Source organism: Chiloscyllium plagiosum, unplaced genomic scaffold, assembly GCF_004010195.1.
Source record: "Chiloscyllium plagiosum isolate BGI_BamShark_2017 unplaced genomic scaffold, ASM401019v2 scaf_7187, whole genome shotgun sequence".
In the NCBI taxonomy this organism is placed as follows: Eukaryota; Metazoa; Chordata; class Chondrichthyes; order Orectolobiformes; family Hemiscylliidae; genus Chiloscyllium; species Chiloscyllium plagiosum.
In genome coordinates, this window is record NW_025215025.1 from 17,605 (window position 1) to 37,280 (window position 19,676).

Here is a 19,676-nt window from a genome sequence, read left to right on the forward strand (position 1 = left end):
CCTGTTTCCAGGATGGTTTCTGCTTAGACTCTGTTCAATTAAGCCTTATTGTCCTAAACAACCCCATTGTATTTATTCAGTAACGGTGCTGGTGTCAAAAAACACAGACTCTTCAAATTTTCTGTGCATTTGTCTACAACGTGGTTTGACAATAGATTTCATAGCAGACAAGAGAATTCATTCGGCACAAAGACAAATACGTTCCTTTGGAACAAACAAGCTCTGAAAATGATTGCTGGCAGCCTTTATTATATTGTTGGACATCAGCATTACATGCAGATTATTGTCTTCCACAAGCTGGAGAATGTATTCACTGTATCATTTACAGTGGCTATATGTATCAATCAGACAATGCCTTTGGTTTTATATGAAGCGATAGAAATGTGCAAAAATCGTTAGTATTTCATTTTTTAAAATTTGCAGCAGACAATATAAGCAATGTCCTTGAATGAGTCAGCATTAACAGAAAGAGTTCGGTTTTTCATTCAGCTGGGATTGATGAAGCTCTGCTTTATCAGTTGGCTCGTTACACGACAGGGTACCGCACAAAACTGGCAATTTCACAGTGATTCCCTCTATCCTTAGCAATTTTGATGTACCCGTCTTCACCCCAGTCTGTTCCCCAGCTGGAAAATAAGAAAATCCATTGGTGTTGGAATCAAAACGCTAATAAAAGAGACATGTTTGAAGAAGCATCTGTTTTAACTCTGGTCTACAATTGGAATTATTTTAGGGACTGAATTCTGGAATTACTGAGCTAGATAATGGGTTGTAAAGAATAAGTTGCATCGGGATGGAAAGTGTCAATTGTTTTCTTTTACATCAATTGCTGATCTGTACAGTCCGTATGGACTCACTACAACATTTAAAATGGCATGAGGTGAGATCTTTATCAGGGATAGGTCTGCAGCTGGAGTAGATATGAAGGGGAAAGTGAATAGGGACGGAGGAGAGCAGTATATATGGCCTCCTGGAGATTTTCTTCTTGCCGTATGGAGGAGGAGATTTTCTCAGAGTTTTTTTTACCATCATCGTTCTGAGATTGCCTGCTACAGGATATAGTCTGTGCAGAGTATGAGTTGATTTGGGCACAGGTTACCCAGTGTCTCCTGAACTGCAACGATACCTCGGCCTTAAAATTCCATATCCGGTTACCCTGCCCAAATCACATTTCCAGCTTTACCAAACTGTTCCAGCACCCATTCCACTGTAATACTATCTACCTTATTAAACAACAATGTCTATGTGTTTATAAGCCACCAACATACTTTTTCCTCTGGGAAATCATGTAGAAATGTGTGTATGTGTCAGTGTGCGTGTGTGTCTGTGTCTGTGTGTGTGAGTGTGTCTCTGTGTGTGTATATTCACCCGAACCACAGGACTTATTTCATCAAACATTTTGTATCTAATCTGGCCCTGAAGACGTGACTGCTTCTTTCAAGCCTGACTGCCATGATTGTAATAACGGCAGCCAGCGACGCCTCATAGAATAAATCGCTGAAAGGAGACAGACGGTGGTAGTTGACGGAAAATATTCATTCTAGAGTTCAGTTACTAATGAAGTACTACAAGGATCAGTTTTGGATCCTATTTTTTTAGTCGATTTTTATATAAATGAACTGAACGAGAGCACAGAAGGATGGTGGATTAATATGCGGATGACATTAAGTTCGTTAGAGTTACTAAGGTTGTATGGATTGCGGAGATAGCGAGATAAGCTGAAGAGCTATGACGAAAGGTGGCGAATGCAGTTTAACGTGGAAAAGTGTGAGGTGATTCAGTTTGGAAGGAATCCAATGTAATGTGCGAAGAGTCAGATTCGTGCTTGTGTAGATGAGCACAGAGATCTCGGTGTCGAGGTACATCGATATTTGAATGTTGCCTCCCGGGTTGATAGGGTTATTGAGATAGCATATGGTGTGTTAGCTTTGATTGATAGGGGGATTCAATTTCGGAAATAGGAGATCATGCTTCAAGCCGGACTAAACTCTGTTGCAACTATATTCTGGGTAATGTGCACAGTTCTGGTCACCATATTACAGGAAGAATGTGCATGCTTTGGAACGGGTTCAGATGAGATTTACTGGGAAATCGCCAGTTATGGAGGGAGATATTAAAAGGAAAAGCTGTGGGAGTTAAGGCAGTTTTCGTTAGGAAAAAGTTTGACAGGTGAATTAATTGAGACACATAAGTTAATTAAAATATTTGATAGGTTGGATAGTGAGAGGCTTTTTTCCTTGAATGGCGATGGCTGGCAGGAGGGCTTTAAAATCAACAGTGATAGATATTGGACAGATGTCAGAGGCAGCTTCTTTCCTCAGATTGTTGTCGGGGATTGGAACTCTGCCTGCAACAGTCGAGGTATTGCCACATTTCAGAGTATTTAAATGGTCATTGGTCAGGCATATGGACGAGAATGGAATAATGTTTGTTATATGGACGGGAATGGAATAGTGTTTGTTACATGGGCTTCAGATTGGTTCCACAGGTCGGCGCAACATCGAGTGTTAAAAGGCATGTACTGGGCTATAAAGGTCTATGTTCTACGTTCCAGAATTGGGGCTGTTAATCTGATCCCATCAGTGCCCTAGTGACAAGTGGTTAGAGCTTTGTCCTTGTATCCCTGTGAACAGGTTGTACAGTTGGGTTTGGGATCTGACTGTGCCGCCCATTTCACCAGTAACTTGTTTTTCTGTTGTGTATAGCTGTTAATTTTAATTGTATGTTTGTAATTTGTACTGGTAAGTTTAAAAAATTGTTGTGATTCAGGGATAATGACACTCTGATTCCTGCCTCTGTATGAAGCAATCCTTCACACAAGAACCGTACACTTGTAAGTGCAGCGTTACTTGGTGATGGGATACCTGCCTCAGACTTTCTTTAGATATCATCTCAGACAGCACAACCATTAAGCATTCAGTTCCAGATAAACACAGTGTTACGTGCTCGCTGAACAGATACACAGTTTGCAGCACAGAGACAGGAAATTAATTCCATGTCACGGTCCCTTCTCCGTCTGTGATCAGGTGTTTTTTATTTCATAGAGTACGGACCTGTTTTTAACCAGCCAATAGTTCATTCCATCCTCAATTCCAAAACCAACCACCAGCACTTCATCGGTTACATATCCATTGCAATTTTCATCATAGTAAACTCCTGTAAGGAGACACATATTAAATGGTTTATCTGTGAAATATTCAATTCGTGTTAATTTAGCTTTGATTAATGAACACTGACGTGTCTGTTTTTACTAACTGTCTTCAAATTGATCGTCCTCACTCCGCACCATTACATCTGTTGACTTTAATCAATGTTTCCCAATGACATCGCCTCTGCCATTCTCACTTCCTCTCGGCACAGCCTTCAAAGTCATTGAGTTTTATAGCGTAGAAATGCTTCGATCCTTCGATCGAAATCGTCCATGCTGAGCACAAAACCTCAACCAATCTAGTCCTATTTTCCAGCACTTGGCCAATATCCCTGTAAACCATTCCTGTTCATGTACCCATCCATATGCCTTTTCTATTGTTGTATTTGTATCGCTCTCCACCACTTCCTCTGGTATTTCATTCCAGACACGTACCATGCTCTGTGTGCAAACATTGCTCCTCAGATAACTTTTAAATCTTTCCTTTCTCACCTTAAACATATGTTCTCTCGTTTTGGACTCTCCTTCTCTTTATTCGTCCCATACCCATTATTGTTTATGAACCTCCACAAGCTCACCCTTCAGTCTCTGTCGTACCAGCGAACAAGGCTGCAGTCTTTTCAGCCTAAGGCGAAAGTACGGACTGCAGATGCTGGAGATCAGAGTCCAGATTAGACTTAATCTGGAAATGCACAGCAAGTCAGGCAGCATCTGAGGAGCAGGAAAATCGACTTCATCAGGAAGGGCTTTTGCCCGAAACTCGATTTTCCTCTTAATCCAGATACAGTGAGTGAAGCGTCTTCAGTTTACAATTAAAAAAACGTTGACATGTGCAGTCACTCAGCAGCACATCAGGACAGTTACACCTCACTATCAGTTCTCTTAGCTACAGCACGACGTTTTGAGCTATTTGCATCACTCCGAATGGGAGCAGGTCCATTTCTCATTACCACTCCTGAGCTCAGTTTGTAGCATGATCTAACTTTAACTCGATGATATCTGACAGCACTGGACGGCATGGAACACGGGGGGAGTGCAGGCAGGAACAATGGTAAGGGTCATGGTCCATGGTAAACATTGCAGTAATATTAATACCAAAATAGTGACAGTAAATGTGTCTGTAGATGTATGATTTCTAATACATTATCTTGAACAGTCGATATTATGATTCAAAGACATCATCCAGTGCTCTGCGACTTACCTCCTTTATAATGTTGAAAGGATTTCAGACTTGCATTAATCACAACAGACATCGGTCCTATCTCTCTCACAGCCTGTTCCAATGCTGCCTCGCCTCCCCAAACCCATTTGTAGTCAGTGATTTTCGCAGCAATTTTATCTGGCTGAAATCTGCAGTAGTCTGTATCCTAAATTTTAAATAAAATGTTCAAAAGGAATACTCATTAAGATCATAATAAAGCTCTTTTTTTCTTTGCTTGACACTTTTCTGCATTCCGACTGTGTCAGCCAATTTATTTTCCCAAACCTGTGCGATATTTGTTCACTATTTGTTTAGAAAAAGGCACATTTTGCGTGACCTAGCACCAAAACAAACCATTTGTTCCAACTCGTCCACACCGGTCACATATCCTGACATATTGTCGTCCCATTTTCGACCACTTGTCCCTGAACACTTCCAATCCATATACCCATCTCCGTAACTTTATAATTTTGTAATTGTACCAGCCTTCGCCACTTCTTCAGGCAGGTCATTCCATACATACGTGATCCACGGCGCGAGACAGTTACAACTCAGATCATTTTTAGGGTTTTCTTGTGTCATACGTAATATTTACTGCTCAATGTATTCGAAACATTCTACACTTAGACCAAGCAATGGTATTACAAATGACTTGAAATGTGAGAAAATAAAAAAAAGTACTTTGCCTTGACAACTCAATATCCCAATCAAGCTCACCATCTAGTTAGCTCATACAGAAACTACATTAGAACGAGTTGAACCTCTTCACAGTTTTCGGTCGACTTATCTGAAACTTGTGATCATACATTAGTGAATTAAAATCTTCACATACAGATAACCGTTTCCCGAACCGTCAATAATTACATCATTAGAGTCATTGGATTACAACTAATCAGTATGAGTCACAGAACCTATTCAAATATTTCCCCTTTCATCTTAAGGCTCCGCTCTCTCGGTTTGGACTCCGATCCCATGGCTAAAACATTCTGCTCTTCACCCGATTCATGTATTTCATGATTTTACAAACCTTGATAATATCATCCCTCAGCCTCTGTTCCTCCGCTTGCAGAAAAGCCCCAGCCTAATCAGTCTCTCCCGATAACTGAAACCCAATCCCAGCAACATCCTTGTCAATATTTTCTGCACCCTGTGAAAGTTAACAACATCCTCCCCTTAACAGAGCAGCCAAACATGTGGACAGTTTTACAAAAGTGGCCTCACCAATGTCCTGTACAGCTGCAATACGACGTCCCAATACCTGTATCAATGTTTTGAACAATAAAGGTAACTGTGACAAATGCCTCCTCCACCATCCTATCTATCCTCGGCTCCACTTCCAAGGAATTATACACCTACACCCCTCGGCCTTTCTGTAAATTCTTGCATGTTGGAAATGATGGAGTATATTGATTGTCTAAAGTATGGCCTCAATACCCGTGTTTAAACGAAAATTGGAAAATTATAAATATGGTGACTTTGCAGAGTGTTGCTACTGTCTGATGGAGTGAAGATTCTGGTCAATAATTTTCAATTACTTCTCACCAATGTTGCAGTTACTTCAGCTTCAGGACACAGGGCAGAATATGATGCCAACTCTGGGGTGAGATTGATACTGGGAGCGATATTGAAATGGGTGGTTGTGTGTAACAGGAGGGATTGCCACATTCACCCAGATTTAATTCCAAGCTGGCTTAAAATGTCGTTGTGGCAGAGTGTGTCGCGTTCATTCCCTATTCAAACTTGGCTTGGAGAAGGTGTGATGAGCTGCCTTCCAGAACATTTGCAGAATTTTTAATTGGAACTATTCTGTTCGAGAAGGAGTTCAAGGCTTTTGACCCAAAGTCGGTGACGGAATGACAATAAATCTCTGAGCCCGGATGGTGAGTGACTTGAGGGGATGTTGCAGGGAGTGGTGTTAACTGTATCTGCTGCCCTCCTTGGGGGAAGTGGCCTTCGGTTTGGAAAATTCTGTCTACAGTCCATCAGTCAACTTCACAGCTGTAGCTCGTGGATTGTACATACTGCTCTCACTTTGTGATAATATTGGAGGGAATTAATATTTGTGGATTTGATGCCAGACAAATGGAGTGAATGTCCTGGATGGTGTCAAACCTACTTCGTGTCAAAACACAGAACATTGAACAGTGCAGCACAGTGCATGCCCTTCGGACCCCAATGTTGTGTCAAACATTTATCTTAATCTAAGATCAACCTAAATACACACCACTCAAATTGCTGTCATGCATGTGCTTGTCCAGCAGTCGCTTAAATGTTCTGAATGTCTCTAACTTTACGACCAAAGCTAGCAGTGCAGTCCACGAATCAAAAACTCTGCGGAAACAACCTACCTCTGGTATCTTCCCTTTACTTTCTCCAGTGACCATAACTGTATGATCTCCCGTGACAGCCTTTTACCTGGGTAAACGTCTCTGGTTACCTTCCACTTCTTTATCCAAGCCATTTACAAAAAAAAAACAACGAAGAGCAAAGGCCCAAGAACAGATCCGTCCAGGAGATCACTGGTCTCCGACCTTCAAATGAATGACATCCCATCCACGACCATTTCCTGTCTTCTATCAGCCAGCCAGTTCCGTATACAGGCAGCGAAATTTCAATAGATCCGATAACCTCCTAACTTACTAAATGAGCCTGCTGTGGGGAACCCATCAAATACCTTACTGAAATCCATATACATTCTATCCACTGCTCGACCTTCATCAACCTGTCTCGACACATCCTCAAAGAACGCAATAAGACTTGCGATGCATGACATGCTCCTCAAAAAGCCATATTGATTTTCCTTAATCAAAAATCATTGTCCAAACAATCCAAAATCCTATATCTGCGAACTTTTTCCAGTACCTTACTGACCACAGACGTAAACCTACCTAGACAATGAGTTCAGTTTGTTTTCACCTGTTTAATTCCTTGAAGATAATTACAATATATGCCTCCCTCCAAACATAAAGAACTACTCTTGTGAAGAGTTTGGATTCAAAGATCATTTCCAGATGTGAAGCAATCTCACTTCTCACTTCTCGTCGGAAATGTGGATAGATCTGATCCCGCCCTCGAGATTGAATCATACTCACGCTTTCCAGAATTTCTACCATATCCACATTCTAAATATCAATCTGATCTAGTCTATTAAGCTCTTCCCCAGTATTTTCTCTATCATCAAGCTCCCTGTCTCTCATGAATACTATAGCAAAAAAAAAACTCATTTTGATCCTTCTCTATCTCGCCACGCTCGATGCTTAACTTCCCTCCATTGGCTTGGATCCAGCTTCGACTCTCTCAGATCATTCTCTTATTCCTAATGTACGTGTGCAAAATATTTGGATTTTTCCAAATCCTTCCCGCCAAGGCTTCTTCATGCTCCCAACCAGCTTTCCTCAGTCGATTTTTGAGTTCGTTCCTTTCGACCCTGTAATCTTCAAAATTTGCGCTAGATCCCGCTCTTCTGTTCTTGTCATCCAGGACTCCTTTCCTTTACAATTCCGCACCGGTCTCATTGGGACAAAGTTATTCAACACAGTAAAAAAAGCTCCACATTTCTGTTGTGCATTTCCGTAGAACAATTATTCCTAATTTACAGTCCACAGGTCCTGTAGAAGAGCAGTAAACCTGCCCGTCTCCAGATGAAATTCCCTCTCATACAGGAGAAAGTGAGGACTGCAGATGATGGAGATCAGAGCTGAATATGTGTTGCTGGAAAAGCGCAGCAGGTCAGGCAGCACCCAAGGAGCAGGAGAATCGACGTTTCAGGCATGAGCCCTTCTTCCATGCCCAAAACGTTGATTCTCCTGCCTGACCTGCTGCGCTTTTCCAGCAACACATTTTCAGCTTCCCTCTCATACAGTCCGTTTCTATTCCTCCCCATGGCGACCGCAAATTTGTGGCATTAATGCTCTCTGTCAACGAAATGCTCTCTCACCGAGATATCTGACACCTGGCCTGGCGAATTGCCTCGCAGCAAATCCAATATGGCCTCCCCCAGTTGGCCTATCTATTTATTGAATCAGGAATACTTCCTGGAAACACCCAACAAAATCATATCCATCCAGATAATCTGCACCACGGATGTTCCTATTAATATTGGGGAATTTCAAATCACCCTGATCAGCAATTCTGTTAAATCTGCACGTTTCCGAGATCTACTGTCCAATCTGTCCAATGTCTGTAGTAGACAACCAATAAAATATCTGTTTCTTTCTTTGTTGTCGGAGCTGCAGTCATCCAGGGAAGTGGAAGTATTCCAACATATCCTTGCCTTTTGTTTAGTTGATGGAAAGGCTTCAGAGATGTTGATAGTGTGCGATTCAGTGATGGTTAAATTATCTCTCTTGTTGGATTTTGTCAGAGCCTGCCACTTGTCTGGTGAGAATGTTATTTGTCATTTATCTTCGCAAGTGGAGATATTGTCCACACCTTGCCGCATTGGACACAGATTTCTTCAAAATGTGATAAGAAGGGCTTATGCCCGAAACGTCGATTCTCCTGTTCCTTGGATGCTGCCTGACCTGCTGCGCTTTTCCAGCAACACATTTTCAGCTAAATTCAAATGGTGCTGACAATCGTGTCGATATTCCCCCTGCTTACCTTTTGGATAGAAGGTCACTGACGAAGAAGCTGAAGATGGCTGTACCAAGAAGGCTACACTGCGGAACTCCGATCGAAATGTCCTGAGCAGAAAGACATCAAATAACTGCAAACACCTTTCAGTGTGTTCGATATAATTACAACCAAAAGAATTTTTTTCTTCCAATTCCCATTCACTCCAGATTTTCATGGGCTCCTTCATGTTACGTCATGCCTTGATGGAAAGGGGTGTCATTCTCACTTTAACTCTTGAGGTCAGGTCGTTTCCTCAACTATGGAGTGTAAAATAGGGACTAAAGGTGTAATGAATCACAAGCCGAGTATTTGTGCTGGAGTCCAAACTGAGGCTGCCAAATTGGTAATTTATAATACTGAGCAGTCCTGATCCCAATGCCAATATAATTCTGTCAGGGGTGAGTGAGGTGCTCAACATGAGAGGACAACGACATGCAAATGTGTTCAGCATTGCTTGTAGATTTAGGGGTCGGGAAAATATCAAGTACCAGTTGAGGAAGGGTACACCTGCTGTTGTCTGACCTCACTGCACCACACCCCACCCCAGCCAAACACACCCCTACACAAAGCTGTGTTGTGATCGTCACCTCCCCTCCTCTCACTCAATCACTTACTGTTGGTCTGTTACCCAAGATCAATACCAGCCCTCAGATTGTTGTACTGAATGTTACTGCCTTCCTGTTGAGCAGGGCCACTGGCCTCTGGCTGGTCATGACCATTCCTTGGCGCTGTCATTTGTGCAAAGCCCTTCTCTTGTCCAGCTCAGTGCCCAAGTGATGATACCTACACTGTGGCTTCATGAAAAGAGGGGACTCTGTTCATGTTGACTCGCCAGCCAGTGAGTGAGAGGCCATCACCTCCATAAAACATAGCCATATAATAGGTTTAGTTTATAGTGATGCCCAGTCACCAGATCATGTACGCCTGTCACATGACGAGAGTGTTTCTTTCATTCAGTTGTTTCTTTGGCCAATGAAACGCTGGATTTTGGAGAGCAGAGGACATGGGCAAACAATGAACTTAAAGTCTGCATTGCCTGTGGCCTCAGATTGCCACAGGAACAATTAAGCAGTGTTGACACAAACCCAAAACAAAAGCAACAGCTTCCTGGATAATAACGCACAAGTCATCTACAATGAGTCCAGACATGAGAGTGTGGAAGAGCTGGGGTAAGGACTTGAAGAATGAACTGAAGAACAAGGTGAAACTGTGTGGCACTGAGACAAAGAGCTGGGATTTGCAAGCAAGAGGCTGATCCCAATCAAATCCAATACTCGGGGCAATTGTGACGTGTAGAAAGACAACAACGGCTTCTGGAGTAACAACATCAACCGTAAAGCAACTTACGCAAAAAAGTCTCCTGAGTATAGATTCAAGCCAAGTTTCTTAATTACACCACAATCTGCCAAATGTCAACCCAGCAAGTTGCACGGTAAATGACATTCCTAAAAAGTAAACACCTCTCTTAACAAAGGACCATATTTACACACAGACCTACCAACGACATGAGCACATAATTCGAAGATTTCTCATAAAATGTTTATAACTTCTTATAGCTCACACTCCAAACGTAAGTTGTTCCTTTTCATGTAAAATTGCAACTTATATTAGAGTGACTGACCAGCCCGATGGGGCATATGGGAGAAGCAGACAGACTAAAAATAGTTATCTTTATTCCTGACTCTTCAGATCTGTCCATCGCGGTGTTAGGATGTGAACTGTTATAGTGGATATATCCATCTGTAGGACAGAATATGCTGAATGTTCCGTTGATTCAGCTGAACGTCACATCCACATCCTAACTCACAGTATCATAGTATCCCCAGAGTGCAGAAAATGCCCATTCAGCCCTACCTTATCCCTGTAACCCTGCGTCTCCCATGGCTTAGACACCTAACCTATAATTCCCTACGCACTATGGTTAGCTTAACATAGACAATCCCCCTAACCTCCACATCTTTGGACTGTGGGAATGGTGAGCATTAATTCACAGAAATGGAAGTACTCTTAACTCCTCAGACACATTGGTTGAGGGTACGAGGTGTTGTGTCAAGATGTAGGAGAGCATTCCAAGATAAGGTTGAGTTGACTGGGAGTGTTGAAAGATTATATTCTCTCAGCCTCCTTAATGCTACTTGTGCAGTGACACTTTCAGAAACCTGAGGGCAGACTCTCAGGGAAGGATTGACAGAGATCCAGCATGGCAGCTCCCATTTGAAAAGCGCTGCATTCCACGGTCTATTACCATGGATGTTGGAAAAAGTCCGTGCTTTTGTAAAGTACCTAAGGATTATCATTTGAGTTATTTACTGTCACGTGCATATTCTTTGCACATACAGTGAAATGTGTTGTATAGTGTTGCCACGCTGCAGCACCATCTCAAAACACATTTAAAATCACAACAAACAATATAAAGGAGAAAGAAATGGAGAAATAAAGAAAACGTCCAACTACATAGTACTTGCTAAGTACTCCATCATGGACATGCTGGTCAGGCATGTGTCCCCTTCTCTATCACCGTCGGAATGAAAGTCGCCCAATCTTTGGCAGCATCTTGACTCCGCTGATGCCTTGGTCAAAAGGAGGCCTTGATGGACCTCACTGATGCTGCTAGGCATGACATTGGTCCAAACACGATTCTGTTGTTACCACAAGGCTGCTTTACACATCGGTTACTAATGCAATCACTGCAGTTGCTGCCGGATCTTGTACTGTGCCGAAGCTCCATGAATCTGTGATGGCGACTTGCACTGACAGGTAACCAAACTCACCTTCTCCCAATCTCCAAGAATCTGTGCTGGATACAGATCATGACAGGAACCCGAAAACACCTTTCCCCTCCCTCCATGAATCTGCGCTGGATAGCGACACTGACACAACCCAAACTAATCTTCACGAAATTATGATGGATGCAGGAATAACAGGAAACCAAACTCACCTTTTCTGCCTTCATGAATCTGAGCTGGATACAAATACTGACAGGAAACAAATCTCACCTTCGCTCTGCCTCCGTGAACGTCTGCTGGATACAGACACTGACAGAAAACTAACCCACTTGCACGCTACCTCCATGAATCTGTGCTGGATGCAAATGCTGCCAAAATCCCAGACTCACCTGCACAGCTAATTTTGTGAATCTATGATAGATACCGACATTGCCATGAACGAAAACAGAGCTCATCTGCTCCTGCACGAAACTGTACTGGATATGGACACTGCCACGGACGTAGACTCATCACCGCCTGAGCAGCCATGAATTGGCGTCAGGGCAGGAGCCATGAGGAACCCAACCTCTCTCGGCTATCTCCGTTGTGAGTCCGTGCTGCTCGACTCACTCACAGATTTCGCTGCTCTTCACCAAGAGGTAATTAAAATAAACTCCAAGAAAACTTGCAAGTGAATGCAGACAGGACAGAAGAAATGAAATAAAACGAAATGAGAATGAACCCCGACTCCACCACAATCTTACTAGAAGTCTTGGGGATTTACCTTTCCTGTGTAAGGGTAAGTTTCCTCAGAGTTGATGCCTTGAAAATCAATCACTTGATCAAAGCCGTTCATTGCCGTTCCAGTAGAGCATCCGTTTCTTGGTTCCTGACAATCAATCAGATTCTGTTCACTGAGAGAAACCAGGTTTCCATGCCTTTTTGCCCACTGTCCTTCTATGGCACCAGTTGCACTGAAAGCCCAGTCAGAATGACATTGACCCTAGTGTTGACAGAAATATAACCACATTAAATCATATTGATCGAAAAACGATAGCCAGTTTGCATCTGCATTCATTTGGAACACCGTCTCACACTAATGCTCTTAGTCTAAATGTTTGTTCAGGTTTCTCAGAATTACACGAAATCTGTGAATATCGGTGTGCCTGGGTTCGGATTTGATTTGATTTATGTATTGTAACGTGTCGCGAACAAAAGTGAAACCCTTTGTTTATGAGCAATAGAGGCACATGATAGTATGCGAGAATGAAAAGATCAAAAAAGACTTGGACAAATGGTACATTGTAGAGAGTGGGCACAAGGCAAATTCAATGTAAGCAAGACCAGTATGATTTGAGCTAGAGAGTCTCATAACCGTCTAATAACAGCTGGGGAAAAGCTGTTCCTGCACCTGCTGGTGGATGTGTTCAAGCTTCAGTATCTTCTACCTGACGGAATGCATGTAAGGAGTACATTACCGGGGTGAGGTAGGTCCTTGATGATTTTGCCTGCAGTTTCGTGGCAGCGAGATGTGTAAGTGGAGTTCATAGATAGAGTATTCGATTCTATGATCGTCTGGGACTCGCACATAACCTTCAGTAGTTTATTATGATCCTGAGCTTCGCAGTTGCCATACCTGGCCTTCTGCACCCAGACAGTGCATCTCCAAATCAGAATCAGTGAGGGGGTCTGGACTGATATCAATTGTAGGTGAGCTGGTCATCTGTAATTCACTGCCTCTCAGTGATTTTGAAGTGCACTTACATCACCATCAACACCAGGTTATGCGCCAAATGCTCGAAGACCAGATTGGAATAGTTGGAGTAAACAAACAGAAGCCGAAAATCCTGGTGCAGCGCAGCAGGTCTGCCAGCATTGTGGAGAGTCATACAGTACAACCCTCCTCATCCACACTGACCAGGCTTCCCAAACCGAACAACTCTCACTTGCCTGCATTTGGCCCATATCCGTCTAAACCTTTCCTATCGATTTTCCTGTGCAACTGTCTTTAAATGTTGTAATTGTACCAGCCTCCACCACTTCCTCAGGCAGCTTGTTCCATACACGCATCATCCTCTGTGTGAAAAAGTTGCCCCTCTCATCTTAAAACTATGCCCTCTTGTTTTGGATTCCCTACCCCAAGGAAGAGTCCTTGTCTATTTACCCTATCCATGCCCCTCATGATTTTATAAACTGTATAAGGTCATCCCTCAGCCTCCGACGCTCCAGGGAAAAATGTCCCAGCCTGTTCAGCCTCTCCCTGTAGCTCAAACCCTCCAGTCTCTGTACTATCCTTGTGAATCCTTTCTGAGCCCTTTCCAGTTTTAAACATCCTTCCTGTAGCACAGTGACCAGAATTGTACGCTGTATTCCAAATGGTGGCCCTAACAATGTCTTGTACAGCTGTAACATGACCTCCCGATTCCCGTACTCTGTTCTGCCCAAAGAAGGCCAAATGTACCAAATGCCTTCTTCATCGCCCTGTCTACCTGTGACACCAGTTTCAAGGAACTATACACCTGAAACAGAAAAACAGAGTTAACATTTCAAATTCAGCAATCTTCAGGACTTCCCCTTTCTCTTCACAGGTGCTGCCAGACCTACGGAGGTTCTCCAGCAATTCTGTTTCAGATTTCCAGCACCTTTTGTTCTTTGCTTTAATTCCGAGCCGATGGATGTTTGATGGCTGGTGCAGACAGGCTATTCACTCTGAATTACAGACCCATTCCCTACATTAACAGTGGCACATAGAGTCATAGAGTCATCGAGATGTACAGCATGGAAACAGACCCTTCGGGCCAACCTGTCCATGCCAACCAGCTATCCCAACCCAATCTAGTCCTACCTGCCAGCACCCGGCCCATATCCCTCCAAACCCTGCCTATTCATATACCCATCCAAATGCCTCTTTAATGTTGCAATTGTACCAGCCTCCACCACATCCTCTGGCAACTCATTCCAGATCATGCTGACAGTTTCTAGCTGTTTACCTGTATCTAGAGTTTAATAAGTTGTGATAAATATTAGCGAGTACAATTGCAACATATAAGAGGCACTTGGATGGGTATATGAACAGGAAGGGTTTGAAAGGATATGGGCCGGCTGCTGGCGGTGGGACTAGATTGGGTTGGGATATCTGGTCGGCATGGACAGGTTGGACCACAGGGTCTGTTTCTGTGCTGTACATCTCGATGACTCTACGTAAAATAGTTAGGTGGTTGTTTTTGACTAGCACAGATGTGATTAGCCAAAGGGCCTTTCTCTGTGTTGTAGATCTGTACTAATTTACAGAAACTCAGTCCATGCTTCCTACCAATCTGCTTCTGAAGGTTGGGTAAATTAGGGAATTTTGCATACTGATGTAAAAGATGCCATGCTTCCACTCTCTGAATAAGCAAACAGAGATGACCTTTGGTCCTTTAAGCTGAGGGCCACCCTGCCTCAGGCAATAGGATGAGAATTGAGAAGATGATATCTTCATGGTGACCTCAGCAGGAGTAGGAATTCGAACCCACACTGTAAACCAGCCATCCAGTGAGCTGAACTAACCAACCCCCTTTACCTCATGGAACCACTCATCCACAGATCAATCAGTCAACTGTCACAGGCCAAATCTCCATTCATACAACAGCCGAAGGCCGGCTGGAATCAGCCTTCCCCTCTACAGGAGGCACGGTGGCTCAGTGGTTAGCACTGCTGCCTCACAGCACCAGGGACCCAGGTTCGATTCCAGCCCCGGGTGACAGACTGTATGGAGTTTGTACATTCTCCCCGTGTCTGCGTGGGTTTCCCCCAGGTGCTCTGGTTTCCTCCACAGGTCAGGCTGAATTGGCCATAGTGTTAGGTTTTTGGTCAGAAGGGGCTCTTCGGAGGGTCAGTGTGGACTTGTTGGGCAGAAGGGCACTGTGGGGAATCTAATCTACTGCCTTAACAAGCAGCTGTGTAAACATGACCTACAATGAGGGTCGATGAACTGCTTTTTAAATGTGTAGCAATTCTTTCCACAACTCTTGGTTTTCAAAACAGTTCTTTTCCCAATTCAGTCCACAATGGAAAACACAGAACAATAAAAACTTATGGTCTTCATAGCAGCAATAAGCTGAATACATTGTAAACAATTTCAGCAGGTTTGTGTGTCATTGGGATACTGTTCTGGAGGGGTCAGGAAAGACTCACATGGATGGTGGTGGGGGGCGGTGATCTAACCAGATGCTCAACTGTGAGGAAGATCTAGTAGCTGTGAGTCTGAAACTTGCTGTGATTGCCCCACTAGGCCTGAAGAAGGGCTCAGGCCCAAAACATCAATTCTCCTGCTCCTCGGATGCTGCCTGACCTGCTGCGCTTTTCCAGCAACACATTTTCAGCTCTGATCTCCAGCATCTGCAGCCCTCACTTTCTCCCCTAGGCCTGAGTCAAGCTCACTGCCATGACCAGAGTGCTGAGTGTGACTTCCGTCAATGAGATGGAGCTGAGTTCCCGTAAGGAACCTCTCTCTCTTTCTAGGTGACTGTTACCGGAGGGATGTCAAGCTGCTGTTTGCCAGGATGGGCAATGTTCAAAAGGACTCAGTTACACCGGAGATTGAGGAATCCCGGACATAAACGGCTCACAATCTGGAGATTGGGAGATGGCTTGAAGTTAGCTTCTGTGAGGGGTCAGTGTATGTGATTCCTGACCCAGATTCCCAATCCATGATCTTAGCAGGAGATCAAGGGATTTCTGCTTCAGACCATTTTCTAATGATGGTAAAAACAAGAGTCGAGATTAGAGTGGCGCTGGAAAAGCACAGCAGGTCAGGCAGCATTTGAGGAGCAGGAAAATCGACGTTTCAGGCAAAAGCCCATCATCAGGAATGGAGGCAGGGGGCCTGCAGAGTGGAGAGATAAATTATTCTCCTGCTCCTCGGATGCTGCCTGACCTGCTGTGCTTTTCCAGCGCCACTCTAATCGAGACTCTGGTTTCCAGCATCTGCAGCCCTTGTTTTTACCCAGTTGATTTTAACCCAACTGCGAATCCTCTTGCAAGATGCCTGCCTTGAAGAAGTTTTCCTCCTCTCTCTACAAGAATCTCAGGGAGTCTCTCTCTCACTGTAGCCCCCATTTTCGAATGATTCCTATTCCATATCTGCAGCCATCAATTCCTGTTCCAAATTCCGATCTGGGATTCCTGCTCCAGACCTATATCCAGCGATTCCTGTTCCAGATCTTGATCCAATAATTCCTGTTCCACATCCCTATTCAGTAATTCCTGCTCCTGATCTGGATGCAGTGATTTCTATTCCAGATCCTGATCCAGTGATTTCTGTTCCAAATCCGGATACAGTGAACACAGGTGCTGGGTGAACCCCAGGGTGGATTGTGTTCAGATGTGGGTTGCTGTGGACTATGGGAGAGACTGAGGGCTGTCTGGGGGAAGGGAAGTGGATTGCTACCTTGGTCAGGTTTTGAGCAAAGTTGCAATGTCCTGTCTGTCACTGCTGTCTATCCTGTCTCACTGTCCAGATATTTCCTGACTCTTCAGATTTTGAGCACTGTTGCAGGCTAAATGTTGAATGCCATCCATTGTGGTGGAGCTAAGTGAGGGCGAGGTGGAGAATAGGGAGCTGCAGTGGCTCCCGGAGGAATTGAGTCATCGAGGAGCCAAGCCAAGACAACAGCAAAGAGAGTGAAGAGCAGGTCAGCACGGAGCAGTGACTGTCACTCCAAAATGGCAGCACTGCCATGTGGTGTTGTTCAGGCTGAGCCCGTCCACTCCACATTGGCACATTCCTTTTCTCTCTCTCTTTTCATCTTTTTCTCTTCTTCTTTTTCTTCCTGATATTGCGGAAGACCAGGATGATGTCAACAGTGACTCCTGGCTTGTAGGCCTAATACCTGGACTCCTGGTATTGGCAATGGCAATGGCGGAGCCAGGAGTCCGGCCTGTGGTAGATGGTTGACTGTGTCAGTGTCAGTGCCCAGAGTGGGAACTTCTGGCTTCGCAGGCCTGATGCATGGACTCCTGGAAATGGGGAAGAGCTGTTGGGCGCAGCGATGGTGAAGTGTGGACTCCTGGCTATGGTGGGCCAAGAGCCGGGCTCCTGGCTGCAGAAGGCCGGAGTGGGGGTTCCTGACTGCTGTGGGCCCGGAGTGGGGGTTGCTGACTGCAGTACGCCCGGAGTGGGGGTTGCTGACTGCAGTAGGCCCGGAGTGGGGGTTCCTGACTGTAGTGGGCCCGGAGTGGTGGTTCCTGACTGCAGTACGCCCGGAGTGGGGGTTGCTGACTGCAGTAGGCCCGGAGTGGGGGTTCCTGACTGTAGTGGGCCCGGAGTGGTGGTTCCTGAGTGCAGTACGCCCGGAGTGGGGGTTGCTGACTGCAGTAGGCCCGGAGTGGGGGTTCCTTACTGCAGTAGGCCCAGAGCGGGGGTTCCTGACTGCAGTGGGCCTGGAGCGGGAGTACCTGATTGCAGTAGGCCCAGAGCGGGGGTTCCTGACTGCAGTAGGCCTGGAGCGGGAGTACCTGACTGCAGTAGGCCCAGAGTGGGGGTTGCTGACTGCAGTAGGCCTGGAGTGGGGTTTCCTGATTGCAGTGGGCCCGGAGCAGGGTATCCTGAGTGTAGAAGGCCCGGAATGGGGGTTCCTGACTGCTGTAGGCTCAGAGCAGTGGTTCCTGACTGCAGTAGGCTCAGAATGGGAGTTCCTGACTGCAGTGGGCTCGGAGTGGGGGTTCCTGACTGCAGTGGGCCCAGAGTGGGGGTTCCTGACTGCAGTAGGCCCGGAACGGGGGCTCCTGACTGCAGTTGACCCGGAGTTGGAGTTCCTGACTGCAGTAGGCCTGGAGTCGGGGTTCCTGATTGCAGTGGGCCCGGAGCAGGGGTTCCTGACCCCAGTAGGCCCGGAGTGGGGGTTCCTGACTGAAGTAGGCCCGGAGCTGGGTATCCTGAGTGCAGTAGGCCCGGAATGGGGGTTCCTGACTGCTGTAGGCCCAGAGCAGTGGTTCCTGACTGCAGTAGGCTCAGAATGGGGGTTCCTGACTGCAGTAGGCCCGGAGTGGGGGTTCCTGACTGCTGTAGGCCCAGAGCAAGGCTCCTAACTGCAGTAGACCCAGAGTAAGGGTTCCTGACTGCAGTGGGCCTGGAGCGTGAGTACCTGACTGCATTAGGCCTGGAGTGGGGGTTGCTGACTGCAGTATGCCCGGTGTGGGGGTTCCTGACTGCAGTGGGCCCGGAATGGGGGGGCTCCTGACTGCAGTGGCCCGGAGTTGGGGTTCCTGACAGTGGTTGGCCCGGAGCGGGAGCTCCTGACTGCAGTGGGCCCGGAATTGGGGTTCCTGACTGCAGTAGGCCCGGAGTGGGGGTTCCTGACTGCAGTGGGCCCAGAGTGGGGGCCCGGAGTTGGGGAGGTTCCCCTCTGCAGTAGGCCCAGAGCGGTGGTTCCTGACTGCAGTAGGCCCGGAGCGGGGGTTCCTGATTGCAGTGGCCCGGAGCGGGTGTTCCTGACTGCAGTGGCCCGGAGCGGGTGTTCCTGACTGCAGTGGGCCTGGAGTGGGGGCTTCCTGACTGCAGTGGGTCCAGAATGGGGGGTTCCTGACTGCAGTGGGCCCGGCGTGTGGGTTCCTGACTGCAGTGGGCCCGGAGTGGGGGTTTCTGACTGCAGTGGGCCCAGAGTGGGGAGTTCCTGACTGCAGTAGGCCCGGATCTGGGGTTCCTAGCTGCAGTAGGTCCAGTGCGGGAGTTCCTGACTGCAGTAGGCCTAAACCGGGGATTCTTGACTGCTGTAGGCCTAGAGCTGGTGCTGCTGACTGCAGTAGGCCTAGAGCAGGTGGCTTCTAGCTACAGTAGGGCCGGAGTGGGGGTTCCTGACTACAGTAGGCCCGGAATGGGGGTTCCTGACTGCAGTGGGTCCGGAGTGGGGGTTCCTGACTACAATTGGCCCGGAATGGGGTTCCCAGACTGCAGTGGGCCCGGAGTATGGGTTCCTGACTGCAGTAGTCCCGGAATGGGGGTCCCTGACTGCAGTGGGCCCGG

General features: G+C 46.0%; 1 protein-coding gene across 1 annotated transcript; it reads right to left on the minus strand.

The window, feature by feature from the left end:
• Positions 1 to 488: 488 nt before the first annotated feature.
• Positions 489 to 13,394, minus strand: LOC122548119 (procathepsin L-like). Its single transcript, XM_043686678.1, has 6 exons — positions 13,308 to 13,394; positions 12,575 to 12,674; positions 12,456 to 12,508; positions 4,350 to 4,515; positions 3,054 to 3,156; positions 489 to 626 (listed from the first exon to the last, which is right to left on the minus strand). The coding sequence occupies exons 1-6, from the start codon at positions 13,392 to 13,394 to the stop codon at positions 527 to 529; spliced, it is 609 nt and encodes a 202-aa protein (XP_043542613.1). The 3' UTR covers positions 489 to 526.
• Positions 13,395 to 19,676: the final 6,282 nt, after the last annotated feature.